Here is a 20,499-nt window from a genome sequence, read left to right as displayed (position 1 = left end):
ATTTAATCGAAATATCCACTGGCACAACCTGAGGTCATATGAAACAACATTCAAGATGTGGGCTTCACTACTACCTAAGGCAGCCCCTGCTCATCCCAAGTGCAGCAAGCTCACGTTCTTTAGGCCAGCTCTTGGAACAGAGCTGACCCTCAATCTCTGGATTATAGGTTGCCTTACTACAGCTGCAGCAGTTAATCTAGAATTTACAGTCCCTATGGATAACAAAAGGGAGAACAAAGGGCACATTCCATCTCACAAGTTAGCTGTAAGCAAGGTTACATATATGTGCATTTGGCTTGAAAGAGATGGCAGTGTAATTACTGCAAATTATATGCTAATTACCTGAATCTATTACAGGTAGCCCAGTAATTACTTTACATGCAAATTGTTCATTGTTGCACACCAACAACACACCATGCAACAAGACATCTTCCCTTACAGCCAAGAGAATGAGTTACTCACCTCCGCGCTACTTGGCAAGCTGCTGATTTTGTGTGACACTGGGCTTCAGGCAGGCTGCCACAGACGCTTATGTAAAACAAGTACTCCTGAGTAGTAACTGTATAGAAACTTGTTGCAGCCAGAGGTGATAAATCAAAAGAGAAACCTAATCAGGAAGGAATAAACTGTATCAGTTCAATTTTGTCCTGATGTCTCTCACAGGTTTTGATTCACTCAGTCACATGGCTAGCTCACCTCCCCCTGAATAAGGTTCCTTCTATGCAATTACTGTTGCAGAAACAAAGTGGACAAAGTAAAAGCATGGTTTCTTATACAGAGAGATCTACTTCAGTAAAATACACATTACATCTATTTTCCTACATTCACTAGGAGAGTATTAAGCTCATGCTGTTCTGATCTTCCATATGCATGTACTTAAAACTGTGGGTACTTAGTATTAGACTGAAGTCACTTTGCTCCCGGGTATCATAAGGGCTTATTTGTTGTGGCATAAGTTTTATCCCTAATGACCTTTTGATTTGCTGAACAGAAATACATACCTGCCTGAGGATCAGACACCTGACAGTCATCTCCTTCAGTTTTAGACAGGACACACGCAGCAGCGGTATACCACTCAAACGCGTATGAACACTCAAGCTCTGCCATCAAGATTGGAGCACTTTCTAGATCACCTGGTATCATAGAGCAACGTGTTACACATACAGACAGCCAGGCTGCCACCTAAGAAACTAATTTCTCCTCAAAAGCCAAGTTAACTGTAGAAGTACCTGTTCTTTGAAAATGGAACCAAAAATATTTTTCACAGACTTTGCATCGTCCTTCCAAAAAATGAAAGTTTACTCCAGAAGTAAAGGCACAGGGCTCAATCTACTCCTGAGAACCATCACAGTATTTGAAAAAAAGTCTAGTTTGATATACAAAACTGGTATTTTGATATACAAAACACAAAACTGGTATTTTGATATACAAAACTGGTTTTACTGCAAAGCAATAACTGTATTAGCAAATAGTGCATAATCTGATCCTAGAAGCCAGCACATTTGGAAGTTCCAAGTTCCTCAGGCTGAGGTAGAGGAACGCAGGTTTTCTATTTTCCTGGGAGACAGTTAACTAGCAGGCTATTATAATCAACATGACAATATTAACTTCCTTTCATGAACTGCCAGCAGTTTAGATACAAACCAAACTTATTGGAAAAGAAGGCTAAAGCATTTGATCTCAGTTCAGAACCACTCTTTCCCATCAAGATAAGTAGAGAAAGAAAGTGCTTCCAGATATTTGTATCGCTTCCAGGTATCTGCAGAGTCTTAAACACTTAAGCATACTTTAATCATGTTTGGAAGAATCTTATTTCAAGAGTTTTTAAAGAGTACTTGCATAAAAGGTAAATAAATACCTGCAATTATATTGCCATCATCCTAGTAAACAAACCCTGATACTTCAAGCTTGTGCATAGAAAGAGATAGAAAACATGCTAATATTTAGCACATGCTAATATTTTGCGCTCATGTCTGGGCTTATTAGATGACCTACAGTTTTTAACTGGATCAATGAACAGAATGTGGATGTTCTCACCTGGTCTGCATATTAGAGTGATGACCGTTTGGATTTTTTCTTTTTCTTTAGAAGGACAGCTGTCTCCATTTGAATAGATAAGTTGAATATTTTCTCCAACCTTTTTTGGAGAAGATACAAATGTTCCAAGATTCTTGCTGTTGTTTTGCTTATCTGTAAAAACAGTAAATACAGAACTTTTGTTCCTCTGAAAAGAAGTGAAGCTTCTGTTAGATACTAAGACTTTCCACTTGTCTAGTTAGCGAGAAAGTATCATTAGGAGTTCGATTTTACCTTGTCAAACCATGCTGCTAAGCCTGTGGTTCTTTAGTTAGAAAAAGGTGTGCATTCTTTCTTCAAGCGTTTCTGAGATCACAAAAGAAACAGACTCCTAACTTCTGTACCCTCAAATAAATGAAGACACTCAGGACAACCAACCCCATTTGCACAGGAAGGTGCCAAGCCTTCAGAGGCTTAAAAAAAACAGTGAACCAAAAAAACTTCAAAAACACCACCAACAAAAACCCAACTCACCTACAGAGCAAATAGCAGCACCATCTGAACAGCTGGAAGCTCCTCCGCTCTTCAACACCTTATGGCAGACATTGATGTAGTAATGTTTTCTTCCTACCTCTGAAAAGCTACTGTCCACAGCTTCCCAGTTCTGGGCTGACTCTGAAACATAGAGGGTCGTTACGAACAAGTCATCTGGCTAAACTGTTGCAGCATCTCCATGCCAAAATGCCTTTTATTATAGGGTAGACCATGTTTGCGTTATAATCTCTCCTTCAGAGCATCCTCCAGCACACAGAAGCCCTGATTTCAGCTCCATTCCCCCACCAGCTGAGATTACCACCTACATCCATCCCCTGAAGCCACAGATGCCAAATCTTGCCATTTTTGGATGTGTCTCCTTTGCACAAGCCACTGGATGGAAGCTGCTGAGCCATGGTGGATCGTGACTGGCTCAGGCTGCCCAGAGAGCTGGTGGATGCCCCTTCCCTGGAAGTGTTCAAGGCCGGGCTGGATGGGGCTTTGACCAAATTGGTCTAGGGGAAGGTGTACCTGCCCATGACAGAGGAGTCAGGCTAAATTATCTTTAATGGCCCCTTCCAACCCAAACTGTGATTCCGTGACTGAAAACCACTTATGGTGGCAGCAACCAAAGCAGTCATGGACATGGCGACTAAGGCGCTCAGTCTGTTTGGAATGAGGGAAGCAAACATGAGCACCCCAGAAACTCACTAAGAACAACAAAAGCTGACTAATACTCAGCTAGAGAATTGCACTGGAGATGGCATGTAAGCTCAGGACTGCAGAAGTAACTGAAAGCTAGTTTCTATTGCCATACCTGAACTGCGGATGAGAGGTGACAAGTCATAGTGTTTTCTCTTGTCAGTAACTCTGCAAAGGAGATCTTTTTCCTCTTTAACACATGCGTATTTTGTATCCCAAGTGAAAAAATAGGTGCAGTCAACTTCACCGGTGAATACTGGAGTTCCTCTACCATTATTACCTTAACATGGGAAACAGATGAACACATATGAGGTTTCTAGAGGGGGAAGGGGAAAAAAGCAGGAAGACTTGAGGACTAGCAATGAGCAAGGAAAACAAAAAGTCCTTTTGCTGCAGAGGACTTGTGTTTCTGTTTTTTTACCACTGGCTAAGAAAAAAAGCTCTTTTATACTTCCATCTTCTCAATCATCAGTGTAAATTTAGACTAGCAGTGCTACGACACAGCACATCCTGTCGGCCATCAAAATTACTGCTTGATGTAACAATTTCTTGTGTTAGCTGTAGCTCAAAGCAAGTATTCATTTGAGCATAAGGTCTACTAGCAAGCACGGGAGTCAAACCCTGAGCAGAGCTGTCAGAGCTTGTTAAACTCACCTGCTGTTTCACTGCACTCAAAGTTTATGACAGTCATTCTCTGAAAGCCAGAACTACATGCATCCCCATTCGGATAAATTAACGTGAGATCCCCATCCGAGTATCTGAGGAAGAAGTCAGTTTTAGATAGAAATATAGGGTCAGACCATCACACAGTGTTCTTCACATAACAGAAGTCACATTCTTGTTCAATTAATAATGGTTTCACTTCAAGGGAAAACAAATGCTAGTTCAACATTAATAATGACATTTCTACAGCAACGAAGGCTTGCATCCACTGATTTTTCTGATCACTTTTCATTAATTTCTATAGAAATTAAAAAATGCTCTAAAGCTTCCCTAGGTATGGTGGGATATTTATTCCCACTAGTTTATTGTGTGGCTGTTTCTGCAAGAGAAGGAAGTCATACTTCCTGGAAAATCACTGCAACAAACCTGTCACAGACAAAATGGAAGATCATATCCACATGAATTAATCTCTGCTCTACAATCTCATGCAAACTATTATCCCTACATGCCACTTGGGAACCAGCTTCTTCTGATACTGCTTTACAGGTAGAACATGTAAAAAGGAGGACAACAGGCAGTGCACCACAATCTGCAATTGAGACAACAACGTCAGTGGAAGTCTTCCTGTCTAGCCAACGGCCTCGGCCAACCTCACCGGCTCCTTTGCTTGCTAATGCTATCCTGCTTAACTGTTACAGTTTTTCTGACAAAATAAGTGTTGCATTTTGTATCAATTGTTGATTACGTGACAAGTAAGTAAGCATCAAAGCAGGAAATGGACCAATCAGACCACTCAGCAGGGCTGAAGAGCATTTACACACCTTAGGGTTTGGTTCGCAAATCTTCCTGCCACTTTTTGCTGGTTATTTGAAACTTTTACTTGGCAAGATGAAATATATCCTGTATCATCCTTGCAGTTCCCTGCTGTGGTTTTCCCACACACATTCAAGTAATAGTAATACTCCTCTTTGTCATCTTTGGCTGCATATGGTGTGACATATTCTGAATGAATAAAAAAAAAATGTTTTAACATACATCAGGACAGACATGAAACTCCAAATATCAATACAGGACATTTTTTTCTGTCCCTAAATAAGGAAATGCAAAACTGGCTAGTAAAAACCACAAAAACAAAAGAAAAGTACTGAGCTTACCTGAAAATTGATTAAGTGGACTTAAATCAATAGAGATATCATGTTGCTCATTAGTCAGACGACAGTTCTTACTCTCCAGGTAATCCCTGTGACAGGCATACTCAGTAACCCACTCAATTTCATACCGGCAGTTTGTTTTTGCTGTAAGTTTGGGACCTGAACTCTAAAACAGAAGTAAACAGAAATTAAATTATAAGTAGACTTACTTGAAATATAATCTTTAAAGCAACAGCATCACATTCCTCTAAGATCAGTAACAACTACTTCACCTCTAATACTAAAGATGTGCAAACATCGCTTCTGGCCTCTCAGAAATAGGTGTTGAGAAGAAATAAAACAGGTCTTATAAATGATGTAGCAAACTATTACAAGTCTAAGCAGAAGTAAAGCATCAGACATTAGGAGAAAGACAGCAAAAGTAATAGTGCTTTTAAAAGTACTTAATGTGCTGAAAAATGCAAAGATGTGAGCCCAAATGCCCTAAGCTTGGATTGTCTTTGCCTCAGAGAAGTCCTCAGTGCAGGAAATAGAGATCAAATGCTCTCTGAAGGCAAAGCAGACTTTTAGACACTGGTGTTTTAGCAGCTTTGATTCTCTCAGTCCAAATCAAAATTTGGACACAGAGATATTTGAGAACTCTTTAGCCAACAATTCTGTCAGCTGAGTTTTCTGTCATGATATAATTTTGCACATCCAGGAGAAGCAATAGTCTTGGTTTTCCCCACTTTAAAGTGAAACACTAGAAATGCAAATTGTTTCATAAATCTGTATTTCTGCCATCCATTGGAACAACAACTGGCAGATACACAGGTATGAGCTAAGTTACAGGCACAAGTATCATCAGTAATACTACTCATCCTACAAGAGTGTACAGCTATAGCAAGGTAGTATGAAGTGACAGTACAAAAGAGCTGAGTTTATTTCTGCAGCAACAAGAGTGAAGTGTGGTTCCTATCTAGGTCATATGAGGGACTAGACATTAAACCAAAAATTAGCCAGACAAGAGCTACCTCTTCACTAATCTGCAACAAAAAACATCACTATATGAAGTGGCAGAGCATTAGCAATTGCCCAGTTCAAGGAGTGTAGGTTGCTGAAATTACCCAGCATTATTTTGAAGTTACTGTCACATTGCATTCAAGTTAGGCTAAAACAGTGTCCTGCATAAATTGAGTTGTTGCTGAACACTACAGATTTTACTTAACAAGAATTCATGAGCCTGCTTAGTAAGTGACGGACCCTTGCCACGAAATGACACTTACTAGCTACTTTTTTTCCCTGAGGAAGAACAGATTAATAAAGAAACCAAGTACCAGGCAACAGCTATAAGCCTGCCCAGCCTGACTGAGGAGGAAGAGGGCTCATTAGCAAGCAAAGCTCTGTGCCAATGTGCCCAGGATTAACTCTACACTAACTCCTCCTATGCTTAGAGATAAACCTTGAACCCTTGCTGCTCTCTGTAAAGGGACAACCAAATTCACCTATAAAAGAGACAACAGACTCCTGGGGAAATTCTGTTCAGGTTCTCATTTCTTAAGTTCTAGAAGACTTTAAGAGTACATCTGGAATCTCACACTCTTCACAAGCTACAAGCCAAGAATACTTAAGCTCTCTTCAGGTCTGAATAAAAATAAATAATAAAACACAAAAGTTAAATACCAACGAGTTAACACAAACTAAAACATTGAAGTTACCTCTTCTCCCCTCTTTGATGGGCAAACAAAAGTGATTGTCACTGCTGGATTGTGGCCTAGGCAGAAACCTGGCCTTTCTTCATCATGCTTGTATAGCCTCTCATAACTCAATACAAGCCTAGAAACAGAAAACAACAAATCAAAAAGACAGTTAAGACACCACACTCTACAGAAGAAGGATATTCTTGAAATGCTCAGTCTTTGCTAGACACTCCAACAGAATATACCAATGCAGCCCTGCTCCCAAAAGCAACTTTTAGGGAGATCCTCATTCCTTTAATCTTAAGAGTTATTTAAAAATAAAAATTAAACTAGTCCCAGCAAAATTAATTAATATAGTATCTTCTGGTACCCTACTTAAGACTATGCTGAATGCCTTGTGATTCATACTGTAGCAAGAATTTAGTTGATAATCACAGGAACACAGGTTAATTGCAGTTTTGCTCTCAAAACTACTGCTGGAGAGCAGATGTGGCAAATGTTCTTGCAACTTTTGAAAGCAGTATTCACTCAAGTTTTGTCACATTATGGTACTTTATCACCTCTCTACATATAAACTCTTTCCATTCTGCACCCAGAATTAACAGCAAAATGAACTCATCAGCAAATTGACAGGAGCAAGGCAAGTGGGTCAGATCAGGTGAAGCAGGAGAAGGAGAATAAACCATGGTAACTGACAGGGAGACAAATAGCAAGATGACTTGGATGAGAGAACAGGATGACCACCACAACTTCCCAGCTATGCATTATTATTCTGTGCAGTTTAACAGGCTGAAGACAACAGCTCCCAGAGCAGTGACATTCTGGCTTCAGATTAGCCACACCACATAAAGGCATCATCTGCTCCTATTCCCAATTTTTCAAGTACTCCTGGGTAGTAGAGTAAGCCAAATGCATTTAGCCTGTGGGCCCTCAGACAGACAGGAGCAAATCTTACCCTGCTGCCTGTGGGCCAAGAGCACTAATCGCCCCTTGCTTCTGTGAGTTCTGCAATTCTGTAAAAACAATTCTCTCACAACAAAGGAGAAAATTTGATCTGTTATGGCAGTACCACAGGACAGACTGCTCTGACAGTATTTCTGACCAGTTTTCTGCTAATGCTTCAACACTGAAGAGGTATTAATGTTACGTTTTAGGAGACTCATCTGTTCCCAAGAGCATTGTTTCCAGGCCAGATGACTGAAGTGCCCACAGAAGTATTACCACAAAAATTGCATACCTGTCTTTGTCTTGAAGCTTCAGCTGCTCCTTTGGACGGCCAACATCATATGCCAGACCATCATGGAACAAGCAAGCAGCACTGCCAGCAGGGCACTTTCTGGTCTCTCCACTTGAACCTCCTGGTTATAGCACACAGAAAAGAAGTTATAGGACTCAGTTTCTAAGCCCTGCTTTACCTGAAGTATCTTGTCATTTCATCTGTGGGTTCTTCTAAAAATAGTTCTAAAAAACAGGCTACATTAGACTGTAAAACTGATAAGACAAAACCTGCAGTGCTTGTGGTAATTCATGTTGCCCTGGTTGGGAACAGCAAATTCATCCTTCCTGACAAAACAGCTGCAGCTATCTGCTACTACAGCTGCTGGATACACAGGGCTTTGAAAACTTCCAAAAGTGTGCCAAGTACTTCTTTTTTTCCCCACAACCAAGTCAGGGGTTACCCCTCCTTACTCTTCCCCTTCTTTGTCTCTTATTAACCATCCAATTCAAAGCTGTGAGCAAAAAGTTTCATACTAGTGAGAGGTTTAAAAGAATAGACCTCTCACAACAACTAGACGCATTAAACCCTTAATAGGGGCACAAACCACATATGTAACTACTAAGTAAAAATCGCCGTGAGAGTATACAGCTAAACTAATCTTTTCAGCAAGTTTCAAATATGTTTTTTCTGGTTTAATTCCTTATACATATAGCTCTCAGCTGAGAGGAAAGGGCTAGCTATGCACCAGTACTTAGGCAAGCACCTAAACAGAGCTTAGATGCTTTAGATGCACCTCAGGATATTCATCAGGAACTGGGGCAGGGCAACAACCTGGAGTCCAAAGGAATAAACTTGGGGCACATGAAGCCCTGTGAACAACACTGGTCCTATTTGGCAGTAGATACAAGACAAGCTGCCCTTTCCCACTTAGAAAAAGTGTATTAACAGTACTTGCACATCCAGAAGGGGGGGCCTATCTCTGAACACCTCAATACTTGGAGAGTAGGGAGCTCAAAATAATTATCTAAGTCTTGAAATACTGATCTCTGAACATAGGACAACTTTAAGGGAGACAATGGCAAAGAACCACGTTACAAGAAATTTACACACTGACAGGTGACATAAACAACCATTCAAACCTATATCCCTGCAGACATTTATGAATAAGGAATCATCATCAGAATCATCCACCAAGTAGTGTCCTGAAACTTGGATGAGAGGACTCAAGTCATGTTTCTTGATATCTTCATCAAACACATAGCAAGGGACCTAGAACAACAACAAAAAAATACATACGAATCATGCCACACAAGTAGAGGGAAGTTATGAACAGGAATATATGAAGCCCAGTTAGTATTTGGAAAATATTTGGAAAAGTTTTTTACTTTTGGAAGCTCAAAGCTAGACATGCTGATTAAAATGAGGCATCCAAAGTTAGACTAATTTGCTCCAGCTTCTAAAAGGGCTTTACTATAAACAACCACCCAAATTCTCAACTCCACCATCTTCCAACATTTATGCTTTACATACCTGTGAAAAACATAGGTTTATGGAGGTTGTTTGAACTAATCTGGGGTGGGGGCAGGTAATTAGAATAAAATTGTCACATATGTGAAGAGTAACTTCTGCATGAGTAGTACATAGATTACCTCTTTCACAGGTTTAAACAAGTCTTTCTTGCAAGCCACAAAGGTCCTCCATTCAAAATAGTGCACACACTCTGTTGCTGTTACAAATTCAGGGGTACCCTATTTTAAGTAAGAAAAAAATAATGCTTTGAAAAACAGACTGGTTTTATTTTACATCTGTAGACATTAAGAAGTTTATTCAAGAGGTTAAGAAAAACAGAATACAGCACATCAAAGAACAAGGGCATACAATTTCTTAATTGCACTTGTTAAAAGTAAGATTGTTATGTAACAGCTTTGTTGGGCCACTCAGGAAGATGCAGGATGCCAAATCCATAGTCTGCACCAATACTCAACATATCCAGTCCTAATATGCAGTAACTGTATTCCATCTTTTAGAAGTGCTCACTATGTCAGCTGACAGAAGCACCAGTCCTATCTGCTTACTAGAAAGGAAGGAAGACACCAATAGAAAAGCATACAAATAGGTTAACACAGTGAGGCAATGCATGGTTTATCAGTTCCCTTTTATCCTACAGAAACAACTGATTAGCAGCCTCTTCTGCTACACAGAAATAATATCCCTGACCTGAGCTGCCTATTTTTATAGGCTCATGTTATACACATTTGTATATAATTCAAGATGGGTGTTCTACATGTTCAACTGAATGTCAACAGGGAAAACACAACAATTTTTCACTTGGCTCTCCATCCCCTCAGCTAGAAGCAGTTTAGCACACAAACTGATTACCTCTCTCATTTAACCCTGCCATAAAATGGGACGAAACAAGTTGCTCCAGACAGCGTTACAAAATCCTTTTACTATGTCACGAGACAAACAGGTATTAGAACCGAGCTAACCCAAAGAAGCCTGAAGATCAGTATGATCTGGTGTTACAGTTGAAGTTGAGCAATAATTTTAAATTTAGTTTAAAGAGTCATCTGCTGAAACAGAACAAGAAGCTTTTAAGTCTCTGCTGCACTGGCACTTTGTTTGAATCGGCTGGATTTCCAAGAGGGGGTGTGCAATAGCACTGTCAGTGCCAAGAGCAGCACCAATAAATACCTCTCGCGGAAACACAAATATGGGAGCTGATCACCGCCCATCAGGAGCTCTCCTGTCTGTTAAGTGTGTGGAGGGGGTAACTCCAAAAGCATTGTGAAGGGAACTGCATGTACACAGGCCCCTAGAAACTCTTCAGGGATCTCCAATCACACCTCAAACACATTCTCACAAAAAAGCTATTTCCTCAGAAGCCCAGCTGGCTGTATAAGCACTGTTAGTTGAACAATGTGCAGACCAAGCCTAAGGCTTACTGCTGTCAACTATGCTGCCCCACAACAGAGGTCAGCCATTTAAACAGTCCTGCCAGATTCACAGCTAAGGCACAGCCAACAATTAAACAACAGATCACACTGTTATGGTACCCTGCACACTGTTGACTCATTCCTCCATATTAAGCTAATAAAACACTACAGTGCCAACCATGTAAAAGCACTGAAGACAAAGAAGAACCCAGAACCAAAACTAAGCTGTAGACCTGCAACAATATTCTACCAGGACTGAATTTTGAAAGCCACAATAAAGTATGACTTTTAACTTAACAGTAAAACATAATTGGCTCTTCTTTAAACTGTGAAGCTCAGTAATCAGTACATCCAAAAGCACAGCAAGTCTCTTTAAAAAGCAAGTCAGAACTACTTGTCATTTCCATTGAAGAACACAGCACATGATTTAGACTTACCAATGTTTTCCCACACAGGAAGTTAATATTGCTTTGAATTTGGTGTTCGCTGCCTTGCTGCAAGCAGTTACGTGTAGTGTTGAGCTCCAGAAGACTTTCAGAAACTTTTTGCAAGGCTAATTCACCTAGGGTTTAAAAATGAGAAGGTGGGGGGAAGAAAAGAGTGTTATAATTCAACACCTTCATAGAAGCTCAACAGAGAGGATGTAGTTTCAACCACTGAGCAGCACAGGAGATACCAGTCCACTTGAAGATACTACAACTAAAGATCTTTGTGGATTTTCTGATTCAGAAGATCAGATCCAAGTTAAGATAGTATTTGACTCTCCCGTCACACTTGTACTTTCTTAAAGGTTTTCAGCAAACATTTTCTAAAATAAAAGTACAACAGCAGGTGCTACTACAATCCAATCACCTCCTTAGGAACAAGGAAAGCTGTTACCAACTAGTTTCAATCACAATTCACTCCTTCCTCCTACGAGTTTCTATTTATCAGTTTCTCAGCCTTTATATCATTTATATTAATAGCATCAGCACAAGATTAAAGAGAGTCTATCATAGAATGGTTTTTGTTTAGAAGGGAGCCCTCTGCAACAAGCAGGGACATCTTCAACTCTATCAGTTGCTCAGAGCCCTGTTCAGCCTAACCTTGAGCATTTTCAGGATGAGGCATCTGCAACCTCTCCAGATAACTTGTTCCACTGCCTCACCACCATCATCACTAAGAAATTTATTCCTTGTATCTAGTCTGGATCTACCCTCCTTTGGTTTAAAATTATTACCTCTTGTAATAATTTTATTACAAGAGGTAATAATTTAATTTCCTCTAACTACAGGCCCTGCTAAGTCCTCATTTTTCCTTATGAGCCTCCTATAAGCACTGGAATGCTGCAATGAGGTTTCCCTGGAGCCTTCTCTTCCCCAGGCTAACCAACCTCAACTCTCTCATTCTGTCTTCATAGGAGAGGTGCTCCAGCCCTGTGAGCATTTTTGTGACCCTCGCATGCCCTTCCTGTGCTGAGGACCCCAAAACTGGATGCAGCAGCTGAGGTGCAGTCTCACCAGAGAGAAAGGAGGGGCAGAATCACCTCCCTCGACCTGCTGGCCACATTGCTTTGGATACAGCTGGCTTTCTGGGCTGCAGGTGCACATTGCTGGCTCTACTTAATCTTTAATCTACTTAATGAAGAACACACTGGTGCACTGGCACTCTCTGCAAACAAACCCAGCACAGATCCACTGCCTCAGTGCAAATCCCCCATCCCCTTTAGCACAGCTCACATGCTGCGTGATGAGTAGGGGCAGTGCTTTGTCACTGCACACTGCTCTCCTCACCAGCACTTGACATGAAGGGGAAAGGTGGAGCACATTTCAAGTCACACTGAGCACCAGCTCAGGCCACTGAAATGTTCCTGCTCAAGCCCATTTTGGTTAATATTAAACACTAACTGCTTTTAGACCTTACATGCTAACTCCACCCTGTTCTTTTTTTTTTTTTTTAAGGAAGTAGATTTTAATTCTATGATGAGTTTGGTTTGAACTACAGTAAATGCTACAAAGTGTGAGCATGGATCAGCTTCCCCCTTTCCATTTTAGTTTATGCCTACACTAGGGAGAAAGCAAGTCAAATCTGTAATCATTGCAGATAGCAGCTTTGCACTTAGGCCAAATGTTATTTCATTTTAAAATATACACTTGTAAGAACTTTGCTGAGCCTGTTACTTAAGGCAAGGAAAACTACATCGCACCCACATAATACAGCCTAGAGAACAGAAGGGGAGCAGAAGCCAAAAAACTGTGCATGTGGTTTGTGCCTTTTTTATTTCCTGTATTATCAAAAGGCCATCTTCAGGTTCTACAGCTTCCAGCACTGATGCTAGCCAATGTGCCATGCAGCTGTCTTAAATCTAAGAGCTACATACTGCTTTGAGAGCAAGAGTGTTACTTATCACATGACTGCTTAGAAGATACTGTCAAGGTGTCCTCTTTTCTTCCACAGATTAGCAGAAGGAAGCCAACACAACTTTCTAGGCAAGAGATGTATATAGTAACAATACGCACATGACTTAAAACCCCTCCAGTTATAAATGTATACAGCTACAAGCTCCCATTTAGCAGGGAACTTATGGCAGCACCATCTGAGGACTTTGTGCTCTGTATGCACTAGCTTATTTCTGTGCTAAAAACACAGTACAGAGCGTCAAAGGCACTTCTGAGCTGATTCCAATTTTCCCAGTTAAAGTAATATTCAAGAAAAAACCAGTTTAGCCAGTAAATCTTGTTTCCTACAGGCCAACACGTATGCTCTCTTCTCCCTTACATGCTTAAAATTGGTTCGAGAACTTGCTAAAAGTCTTAGCAAGTCTCTTCAGTGGCACATGCCTCATCACACCCTTGCTCACAGGGCAAGGAACATCAGCCCCTCACATGATCAGCTTCCTGCCACAGCTGCAACCACTTTTACTGTAGCATCAAGCTCCCTCTGCAATCATCACTCATGTTTCTTCATGCCTTCAGAGATATGTTGCTTCCATGAAACAATACACTACAAATCAGCTAGTATTGTTCATAGAAATAAGCACCAAATACTTCATGTTACACAGGTGTGCTAAATCAGTACCAAAGGCACTGGCCACAACATCTTCTGATCATTGACTCCATTTGTTTAGCTAGAATAAAGGCACTCATGGAAAGTATCTAATCAGTTGTCCAGGAGAAAAAGGGATTTAGGCAGCAGCTATCATTTCATGTCCACTCATCCTACAGCAGCTGGACAAAGTGCACCTTCCACCATCAGGTTAAGAGACATTTAAAGTAATAGCTCCATTTTCTAGGAGCAGTCCAAGTACATGGCACATGAGCCACTAGGCATCATGGTAAGCTGAAAAGTTAAATAACTACCATGTCATTTCCATCCTCACTGATGTTCATGAACTAAACATTTGCCTACCCTTGAAAACTTCTAGGATTAATCAATAAAAGTGCAGAGGAGAGGCCTGTGGGGTCTCCATGCAAACCCTGGTATGTCACTGACACACACTTAAGATTAGCCACAAGGCTTGCCTGGGACACAGGCTGATTACTGCCACAGAGCATATGGCCTAAACACCCCTCAGAGCTGGGAGCAACAAGCAGTCCTACAGCTGTCATCCTTTGCACAGCTAATATTAAAAAAAAAAAAAAAAATTGTTTGCATTGTGTTTTTTTTTTTTTTCTGGAAGAATGAAGAAGAGAACTGATTCAGCCCATATCTGAAGAAAGCATACTTAAAATTTATCAAATTTATCAGTTAACAAACTGCCCTTCTTCCCCAAAATAAATGTCCTTCACCAGCACACAGCTTTGGCATACCGGTAACCTCATGGCATCTGGATTACTTGAAAACAAGTATGTGGTTTAGCTGGTTTAGGTAACCAGAAGTCTACACCTGCCTAGACCTGGATAAGAGAGATTCCTCTTTTCTCACTAGGAGTGACATTTTTTTTTTTTAACAAAAAAGTTTGATGACCCATTAGCATGATCTAAACTCAGTATGATGGTGATGAAGCTTCAAGGCATTTAAAGGCATTTAGAGGCATGAGCAAGAACAAAACTTGGACAATTTGACCAATTAAAAAACCAAAATTCAATGACAATGTTAACTGCTCACCTTGTTTTTTGCACTTTATTGCAGAGTAGTTAAAAACATATCCCACTTGAACAAGATTCATGGCTTAACCTTTGAAAGTCATTTCAAATTGCCTTGGCAAGACCACAGTATATCTATTGCTAAATCCTCGTCCACTCAGAGGCACAGAGGCACTCAGGAGCTCAAGGTTTGCACACAGAGGAATATTTGATACTGCTCAGTCACCACCCAGCTCTGTTCACCCTTCCTCTCTCCACAAGAGGTGTGGAACAAAACCTACACAAGCCTCTAATTCTCACACCTCCCTGTGGAGAACAGACTTCCTCAATCTCACTCCACCTGCCGCATTCCAGTCTCACCCAAAGCAGCATGTTAAAACAAACGCTCAGATGCTGCTTTCTTTTCGAATCCACAGGCAACTGAAGCCTCAACAACATATGAGCTGAGACCCCCATGAGCAGAAAATAAAAATGTGTTTCATTCCTAAAATGTACAAGAATAACAGCATCAAGCGCTCCAACATGCCATACTCCTCAAAGAAGATACTACACTACATGCAGTTGCAGTTTGAATACAAATGCAATCTCACCAGTCATTCCAGAGAACTCTGCAGCCTGAATATACCTTTATTCATGCACTCAGTGATTCTGAAAGCCTGGGTGCCAGCATTAACAGAGTTTGTTTGAAAAGCACTCATCGACCATAGACTAAAACCAAAGTATCTCTACTGTTAGTAGAGAGCTGTGGGGAGAATGGCAGCTGACTAGCTGCTGTGCATTGGCATACAGATGAGAAACTTTCCTCCTCACCACATTCTGGCAGTTCAAGCAATTCAACAAAGAATCATAGCTTCTTTTGAAAGCTGTCTGCCAATGGCTGGCAAGACTGGCAAGCATGTTGAATCAGACTGCAGATCTGCAGATACTATGAAGCAGTCTGAAGAGATATTGCTCTTCAGAATGCTATTACTTTATTCTATTAGAACTTACAGTCAGCTATGAGAAAGCCTCCTGAACAGTACTCATATATTATTGTCTCATTAGCCAAAACACAAGGGCAACCTTGAAAGCGACAAACATGCATGAAAATAAATCACATGAACTCATGAAAAAATACTGTTCAGAGCACAAGGTGCTTCTGACTGATGAAATCACGCGTACATGTAGAGGAATACGTCAGTTTCATATTTAGATCAGTATGCACAAGTCCGCCTCTCCTCAGAATACCAAGGACATCTGTGAACTACTGAAGCTGACACCAGATTTCACAAGTGTAACCACAACCAGAGAACTGCATGTAATTAGCTTCCTTTCCGTGTGGAACAACTTGAAGATGACAACTCAGACACTCAGCAATACTCCCAAGATTGCATTTCAAAGAGTAACCTGCCTCTGAACAAAGACCTGACACTCCATCAGGCTGGGCTGAGTATACTTTAGAGCTGTAACTCAACCTCTGTCCTGTGTTCAGTTATTTACAAAGTTGTGCACAGCCCATACCCTGCCACAGGTAGATGCACTTGTTGTACCAGAGATAGCCTTGCATACTTTCACACTAGATTACAGTTAACTAAAGCATAAGATACATTTCACTGTCCCATAAAGTCATTATCTACAATCAGATCATGTTTTACCAAACCTCCCTAGTAAATCTGCAAAAAAACAAAGTTTTACACAGTTCCAAGGGGAGGGGGGAGTGGAGGGAAATCTTTGCTAATACATCAAACTTTGCAACAGTTATAAGAGCATCTATTAACAAGGCTCTGAACTACCCACAAGACACTTAGATACTTACCTACAGACAGATGGGTATTCGTCTTCGTGTAATATGCACAGACTGCACTTGTCCTTCCACACTCTTCAACACCAGAACAGAAATTTATTTTATAAAGCACCTCTTTGTCTGCATCAATTGCTTCCCAAGTGTAACTGAAAAGACAAAAATGCCCGTCAGTTGGTAATCAAATGGTCTGAACTGCATCCCATCTAGATACCAGTCCCTGAAATAACCAAGTCAAAGGCTAAGAGCACCACTAACTTAAATTCCTATTTATGTTCTATATTTGTAAATGCCAGAAATAATTGCTATTTTGTTGGGACAAAGAGCAGAACAGATTTAACCACTTGTGGAATGTAACATCGAGTCCATTTTTCCCTGTCTTGAACACCCAATTATCCATTCTTCCCCACCAAATCTCTGTGAAGGCCACCCTGACTAAGGATCACCACCTGTGATATGTTACCCTTGACAGCCCAATAAATTTCTCACATGACTTTGTCAGGCTGAACACTACTGCACCTTAGTGTTCTGCCCAACAACAGTGGCAGAAGTGCTAAGTCTAAGTGGAATAGAGCAGTAGAGTCTCTGAGCTTCAGGGTCAAAATTGGGGTTGAGTCTTTCAGTATTCTGACCAAAAGATGCTAACAGTGCTTATTAGGGCCTAGCTGCACCTTTTGGCATTACATATATGACAAAAGTTGGAAACCAAGCAGGGCTATCCTCAAGACACCCAGTGAAAGACCACGCTACCTAGATGCAGGCCTATCAGAAAGCCAGCTGTCTAAAAACTGGAAAAGGAACACGAAGCTCAGGTTAAATATAACCAGGAATAAATCCGAATAACAGCAGAAAAGAAATCAAATGCAGCACAGTTCAGAGGCAGAGCAAGGATCCCTTCCCCTCACAGCAGGCAGTATGACTGCAGTGCAATGTGGTCAGTTGCATGACACAGCACGGCTCAGTTTTGAGGCAGGCCCAGGTCATCCAGTCTAGAGCCAGGAGCTCTTTAGACAGCCTGGCTTACTATCAGGGTGCTCTGGCCAAGCTCTGTTAAAAAAGCACAACTCAATAAATGTTTGCTGCCACCTTGGCTCAGCTATCCCTTTTCTGGCACTGGCAGCAGCCTGCATCTTCTGGACACTTATTTTTGCAACATAACAGATTCCCAGCTGCCTTTCTATTCCAAGTGGAAACTCCAGCAGGATTAATACACATTCATCAACACATCAGAAAACTGAGGATCCTACAGGGACTTATAAGGCATTCCTGTTATTTAAAACTCACACAAAACTTAGTGCACCTATCTGACCCACAGAAGCATTTGTCTTAATGTTCAAATCTCAGTTGATAAGAAGCTTCACCCATCAGGTTTGTTTGCCTTAATCTCTAGGGCATATGTGTTGCACCACTCAGCATTATCATACTCCAGATCCCCCCAGGAGGAGAAACCATTCCTGTTCAGTTCTGAACTTCAGTCCTTGGATGAGAAAGGGCAACAGCAGTTCAGTGACTTTATTTTAAATTTTAAATCCTCTGAGAATTCCTCTCAGACCCAGTGCATCCAATATCTAATCAAAGAGCCAGCAGTAAGGTATCACATACTTTTCCATTTTAATTACTGACTCTGGGGATCTTGAATTCCCTGTACTACAGCAGTCATATTCAATTCAGATTGCTGATGGCTGGAACAAGTGAGGGGCAAATACAAGAGCGCTCTATGTGAACTGAAAAAACAAAGAAAATCTTTATACATTAGCATAATATTATATTTGAGGCTTTATATCCTAATATAAGGGTCAAAAATATTGAGTCATACCCAAAGCATCAATAGACGTATGTATTCAAGGACTGTGTCTCGATCCTAGACAAATACTTCCCATTATTCTTTCCTCATAAGCAGGCAGACCTGACCTTTTATAATCGTACTGACTAGCTCTCTCAGCTAGTCTGTTGCATTTCTGAAGCGGATAAAGACGATATTGCTGCAGGAGGATGATGAGAATTTAGCCACAGTACAGAATAACCAAAGTTCAGCAATGTTATAAAGCTTCTCAACACACGAAAAAAAAGAAGTTAGAAGAACCTATCTCCAAGAGCTCTGAAAACAGTAAGAGATGAAAACCAAAGATGCATTTACATCCAGGAGAAAATGCATTTCAATCCAAATCAAATTTCTTCACAATGAAGTTCCAGAAAGTTAGCATTTCTCAAATTGAGAACTGAAAATTTCTGAAGGGCTTCAGTACTCTATTTTTTTTTTTACTGGTTTTGAAGATGACAAAAATCAAGGTGGGGTGTTCTTCAGTGTGTTGTTGGTTTTTATAGAGACCTTGCAAGCTAATAACTATTTGTGAATGGAACAAGAATTTAAGTCCTTCACACAACAGAATTATCACTCTGAGATTAAGGTTTTGTTTTTCCAGTTCCATGTTATGAAATAGAGGAAATAAACATCTTCAAGTCAGTTCATCCACAGGCCAGAAGCAAAACAGAAACAAGATGTGCAGCTTACAGAACAGAAGCAAAGCAGCCACTGAAGCCAGAGCTTCCCTCTGCCCTGTAACAGGCCTCTGGACAGGGAAGGTTGAGGAATCCTTCAAAACAGTCTGCACAACAGAAATATCAAATCCAATGTTCAATCATGTTCCAAACCACAACTTCAGGGGCACAGAGAAGTGAGCATCTAGTGCAGTTTCAGAGTAGTATTATTTTCATAGATGTTACAGAGACTTCTATTTTTTCTAATGTGTAGGAGGAGCAAGGTGGGATTTATTCATTGTGATTAACAGCAGCCCAGATGTAGCCTAAGCAGCTGTTCCCACAGTGATGCAAAGTACTTTCACAGTAAAAGCAAGAATTATTTCTCACACAAGTAAAACTCCAGGCATTAAATCAGTACCTGGGAATAGTTTCAAGCTGCATGTGCTCTACTTTTCAGTAAGATACAAGCTGACCTCTGTACTGCAATTCATAATGGGAACAATCTGTTGGCAACCACACTGCCCATCCTGACCACGTGAGTCACACGGACTGGCTTCCTCCAGCCTGCTCGGCACCCACCTCCACCAGTGGTGATGCCTGATGTAAACTTCTTCTGGCCCTGGCAAAGAGGTGATATCTTGTTTGAAGGGCTTAAGCTACCCTGCTTCAATGCAGTTGAGCTAATTTAGGGAGCTGTTATATCAGCACCTTTAAAAAGCAACAGCCACAATGCTGGGGTGGGGTGGGACACGATGCATTCTCTGACCCACGGGGCTCAGTGCAGATGCCATCTCACAGATTAAACCATTCAAACAGCCATTTCTGGAGCAGTTCAAGGTCAGAGCTCAAACATGCTGTCTGCCCTAAATAAAACTGTCAAACAGTTATTTTTGCTGAAACCACAACATGACGCTTGTTTTCTGATAAGCCCAACTGCGAGCTATATCAGAGTTAAGGGATGAAACGCACACCCACGCCAATCCCCCCAGGGCAGGCTCTCCTGCCAGCGCTGGGGGCCCAAGCACCTGACACAAGCTGGGCCCAGGGACTGTCCTCTCTCCACATTAACTCAGGAAAACAACAGGTGCATGAGAATGTGCGTGGAGGGGCACTGAGCCTGGCCAGTTCCCCGTCTGGCTCACGGTGGTTTCTGGCCATGCACCAGCAGCAGGAGGCACAGGAGGAGGCAGGGCCAGCTCAGACCACTGTCAAAAGCAGTTGTGCAAGCAAGATCCAAACGAGTTATTGGGAATAACCCTGCCTGCAGGTCAGCC

General features: G+C 41.1%; 1 protein-coding gene across 1 annotated transcript in view; it reads right to left on the bottom strand.

The window, feature by feature from the left end:
• Positions 1 to 20,499, bottom strand: part of IGF2R (insulin like growth factor 2 receptor) — a 56,221-nt gene that overhangs the window by 30,966 nt on the left and 4,756 nt on the right. The window contains exons 2-15 of the mRNA XM_005488129.4: positions 16,760 to 16,893; positions 11,338 to 11,462; positions 9,614 to 9,712; positions 9,104 to 9,233; positions 7,983 to 8,103; positions 6,764 to 6,881; positions 5,070 to 5,232; positions 4,737 to 4,917; positions 3,907 to 4,010; positions 3,368 to 3,532; positions 2,551 to 2,691; positions 2,038 to 2,190; positions 1,002 to 1,133; positions 463 to 607 (exon numbers count right to left, since the gene is read on the bottom strand). Of these exons, the coding sequence (XP_005488186.3) occupies positions 463 to 607; positions 1,002 to 1,133; positions 2,038 to 2,190; positions 2,551 to 2,691; positions 3,368 to 3,532; positions 3,907 to 4,010; positions 4,737 to 4,917; positions 5,070 to 5,232; positions 6,764 to 6,881; positions 7,983 to 8,103; positions 9,104 to 9,233; positions 9,614 to 9,712; positions 11,338 to 11,462; positions 16,760 to 16,893 (1,911 nt within the window). The remainder of the gene's footprint in view (positions 1 to 462; positions 608 to 1,001; positions 1,134 to 2,037; positions 2,191 to 2,550; positions 2,692 to 3,367; positions 3,533 to 3,906; positions 4,011 to 4,736; positions 4,918 to 5,069; positions 5,233 to 6,763; positions 6,882 to 7,982; positions 8,104 to 9,103; positions 9,234 to 9,613; positions 9,713 to 11,337; positions 11,463 to 16,759; positions 16,894 to 20,499) is intronic.

Source organism: Zonotrichia albicollis, chromosome 3, assembly GCF_047830755.1.
Source record: "Zonotrichia albicollis isolate bZonAlb1 chromosome 3, bZonAlb1.hap1, whole genome shotgun sequence".
Lineage (NCBI taxonomy): Eukaryota > Metazoa > Chordata > Aves > Passeriformes > Passerellidae > Zonotrichia > Zonotrichia albicollis.
Note: the sequence above shows the minus strand (reverse complement) of the source record. Positions and strands in the feature narration are given on the sequence as shown.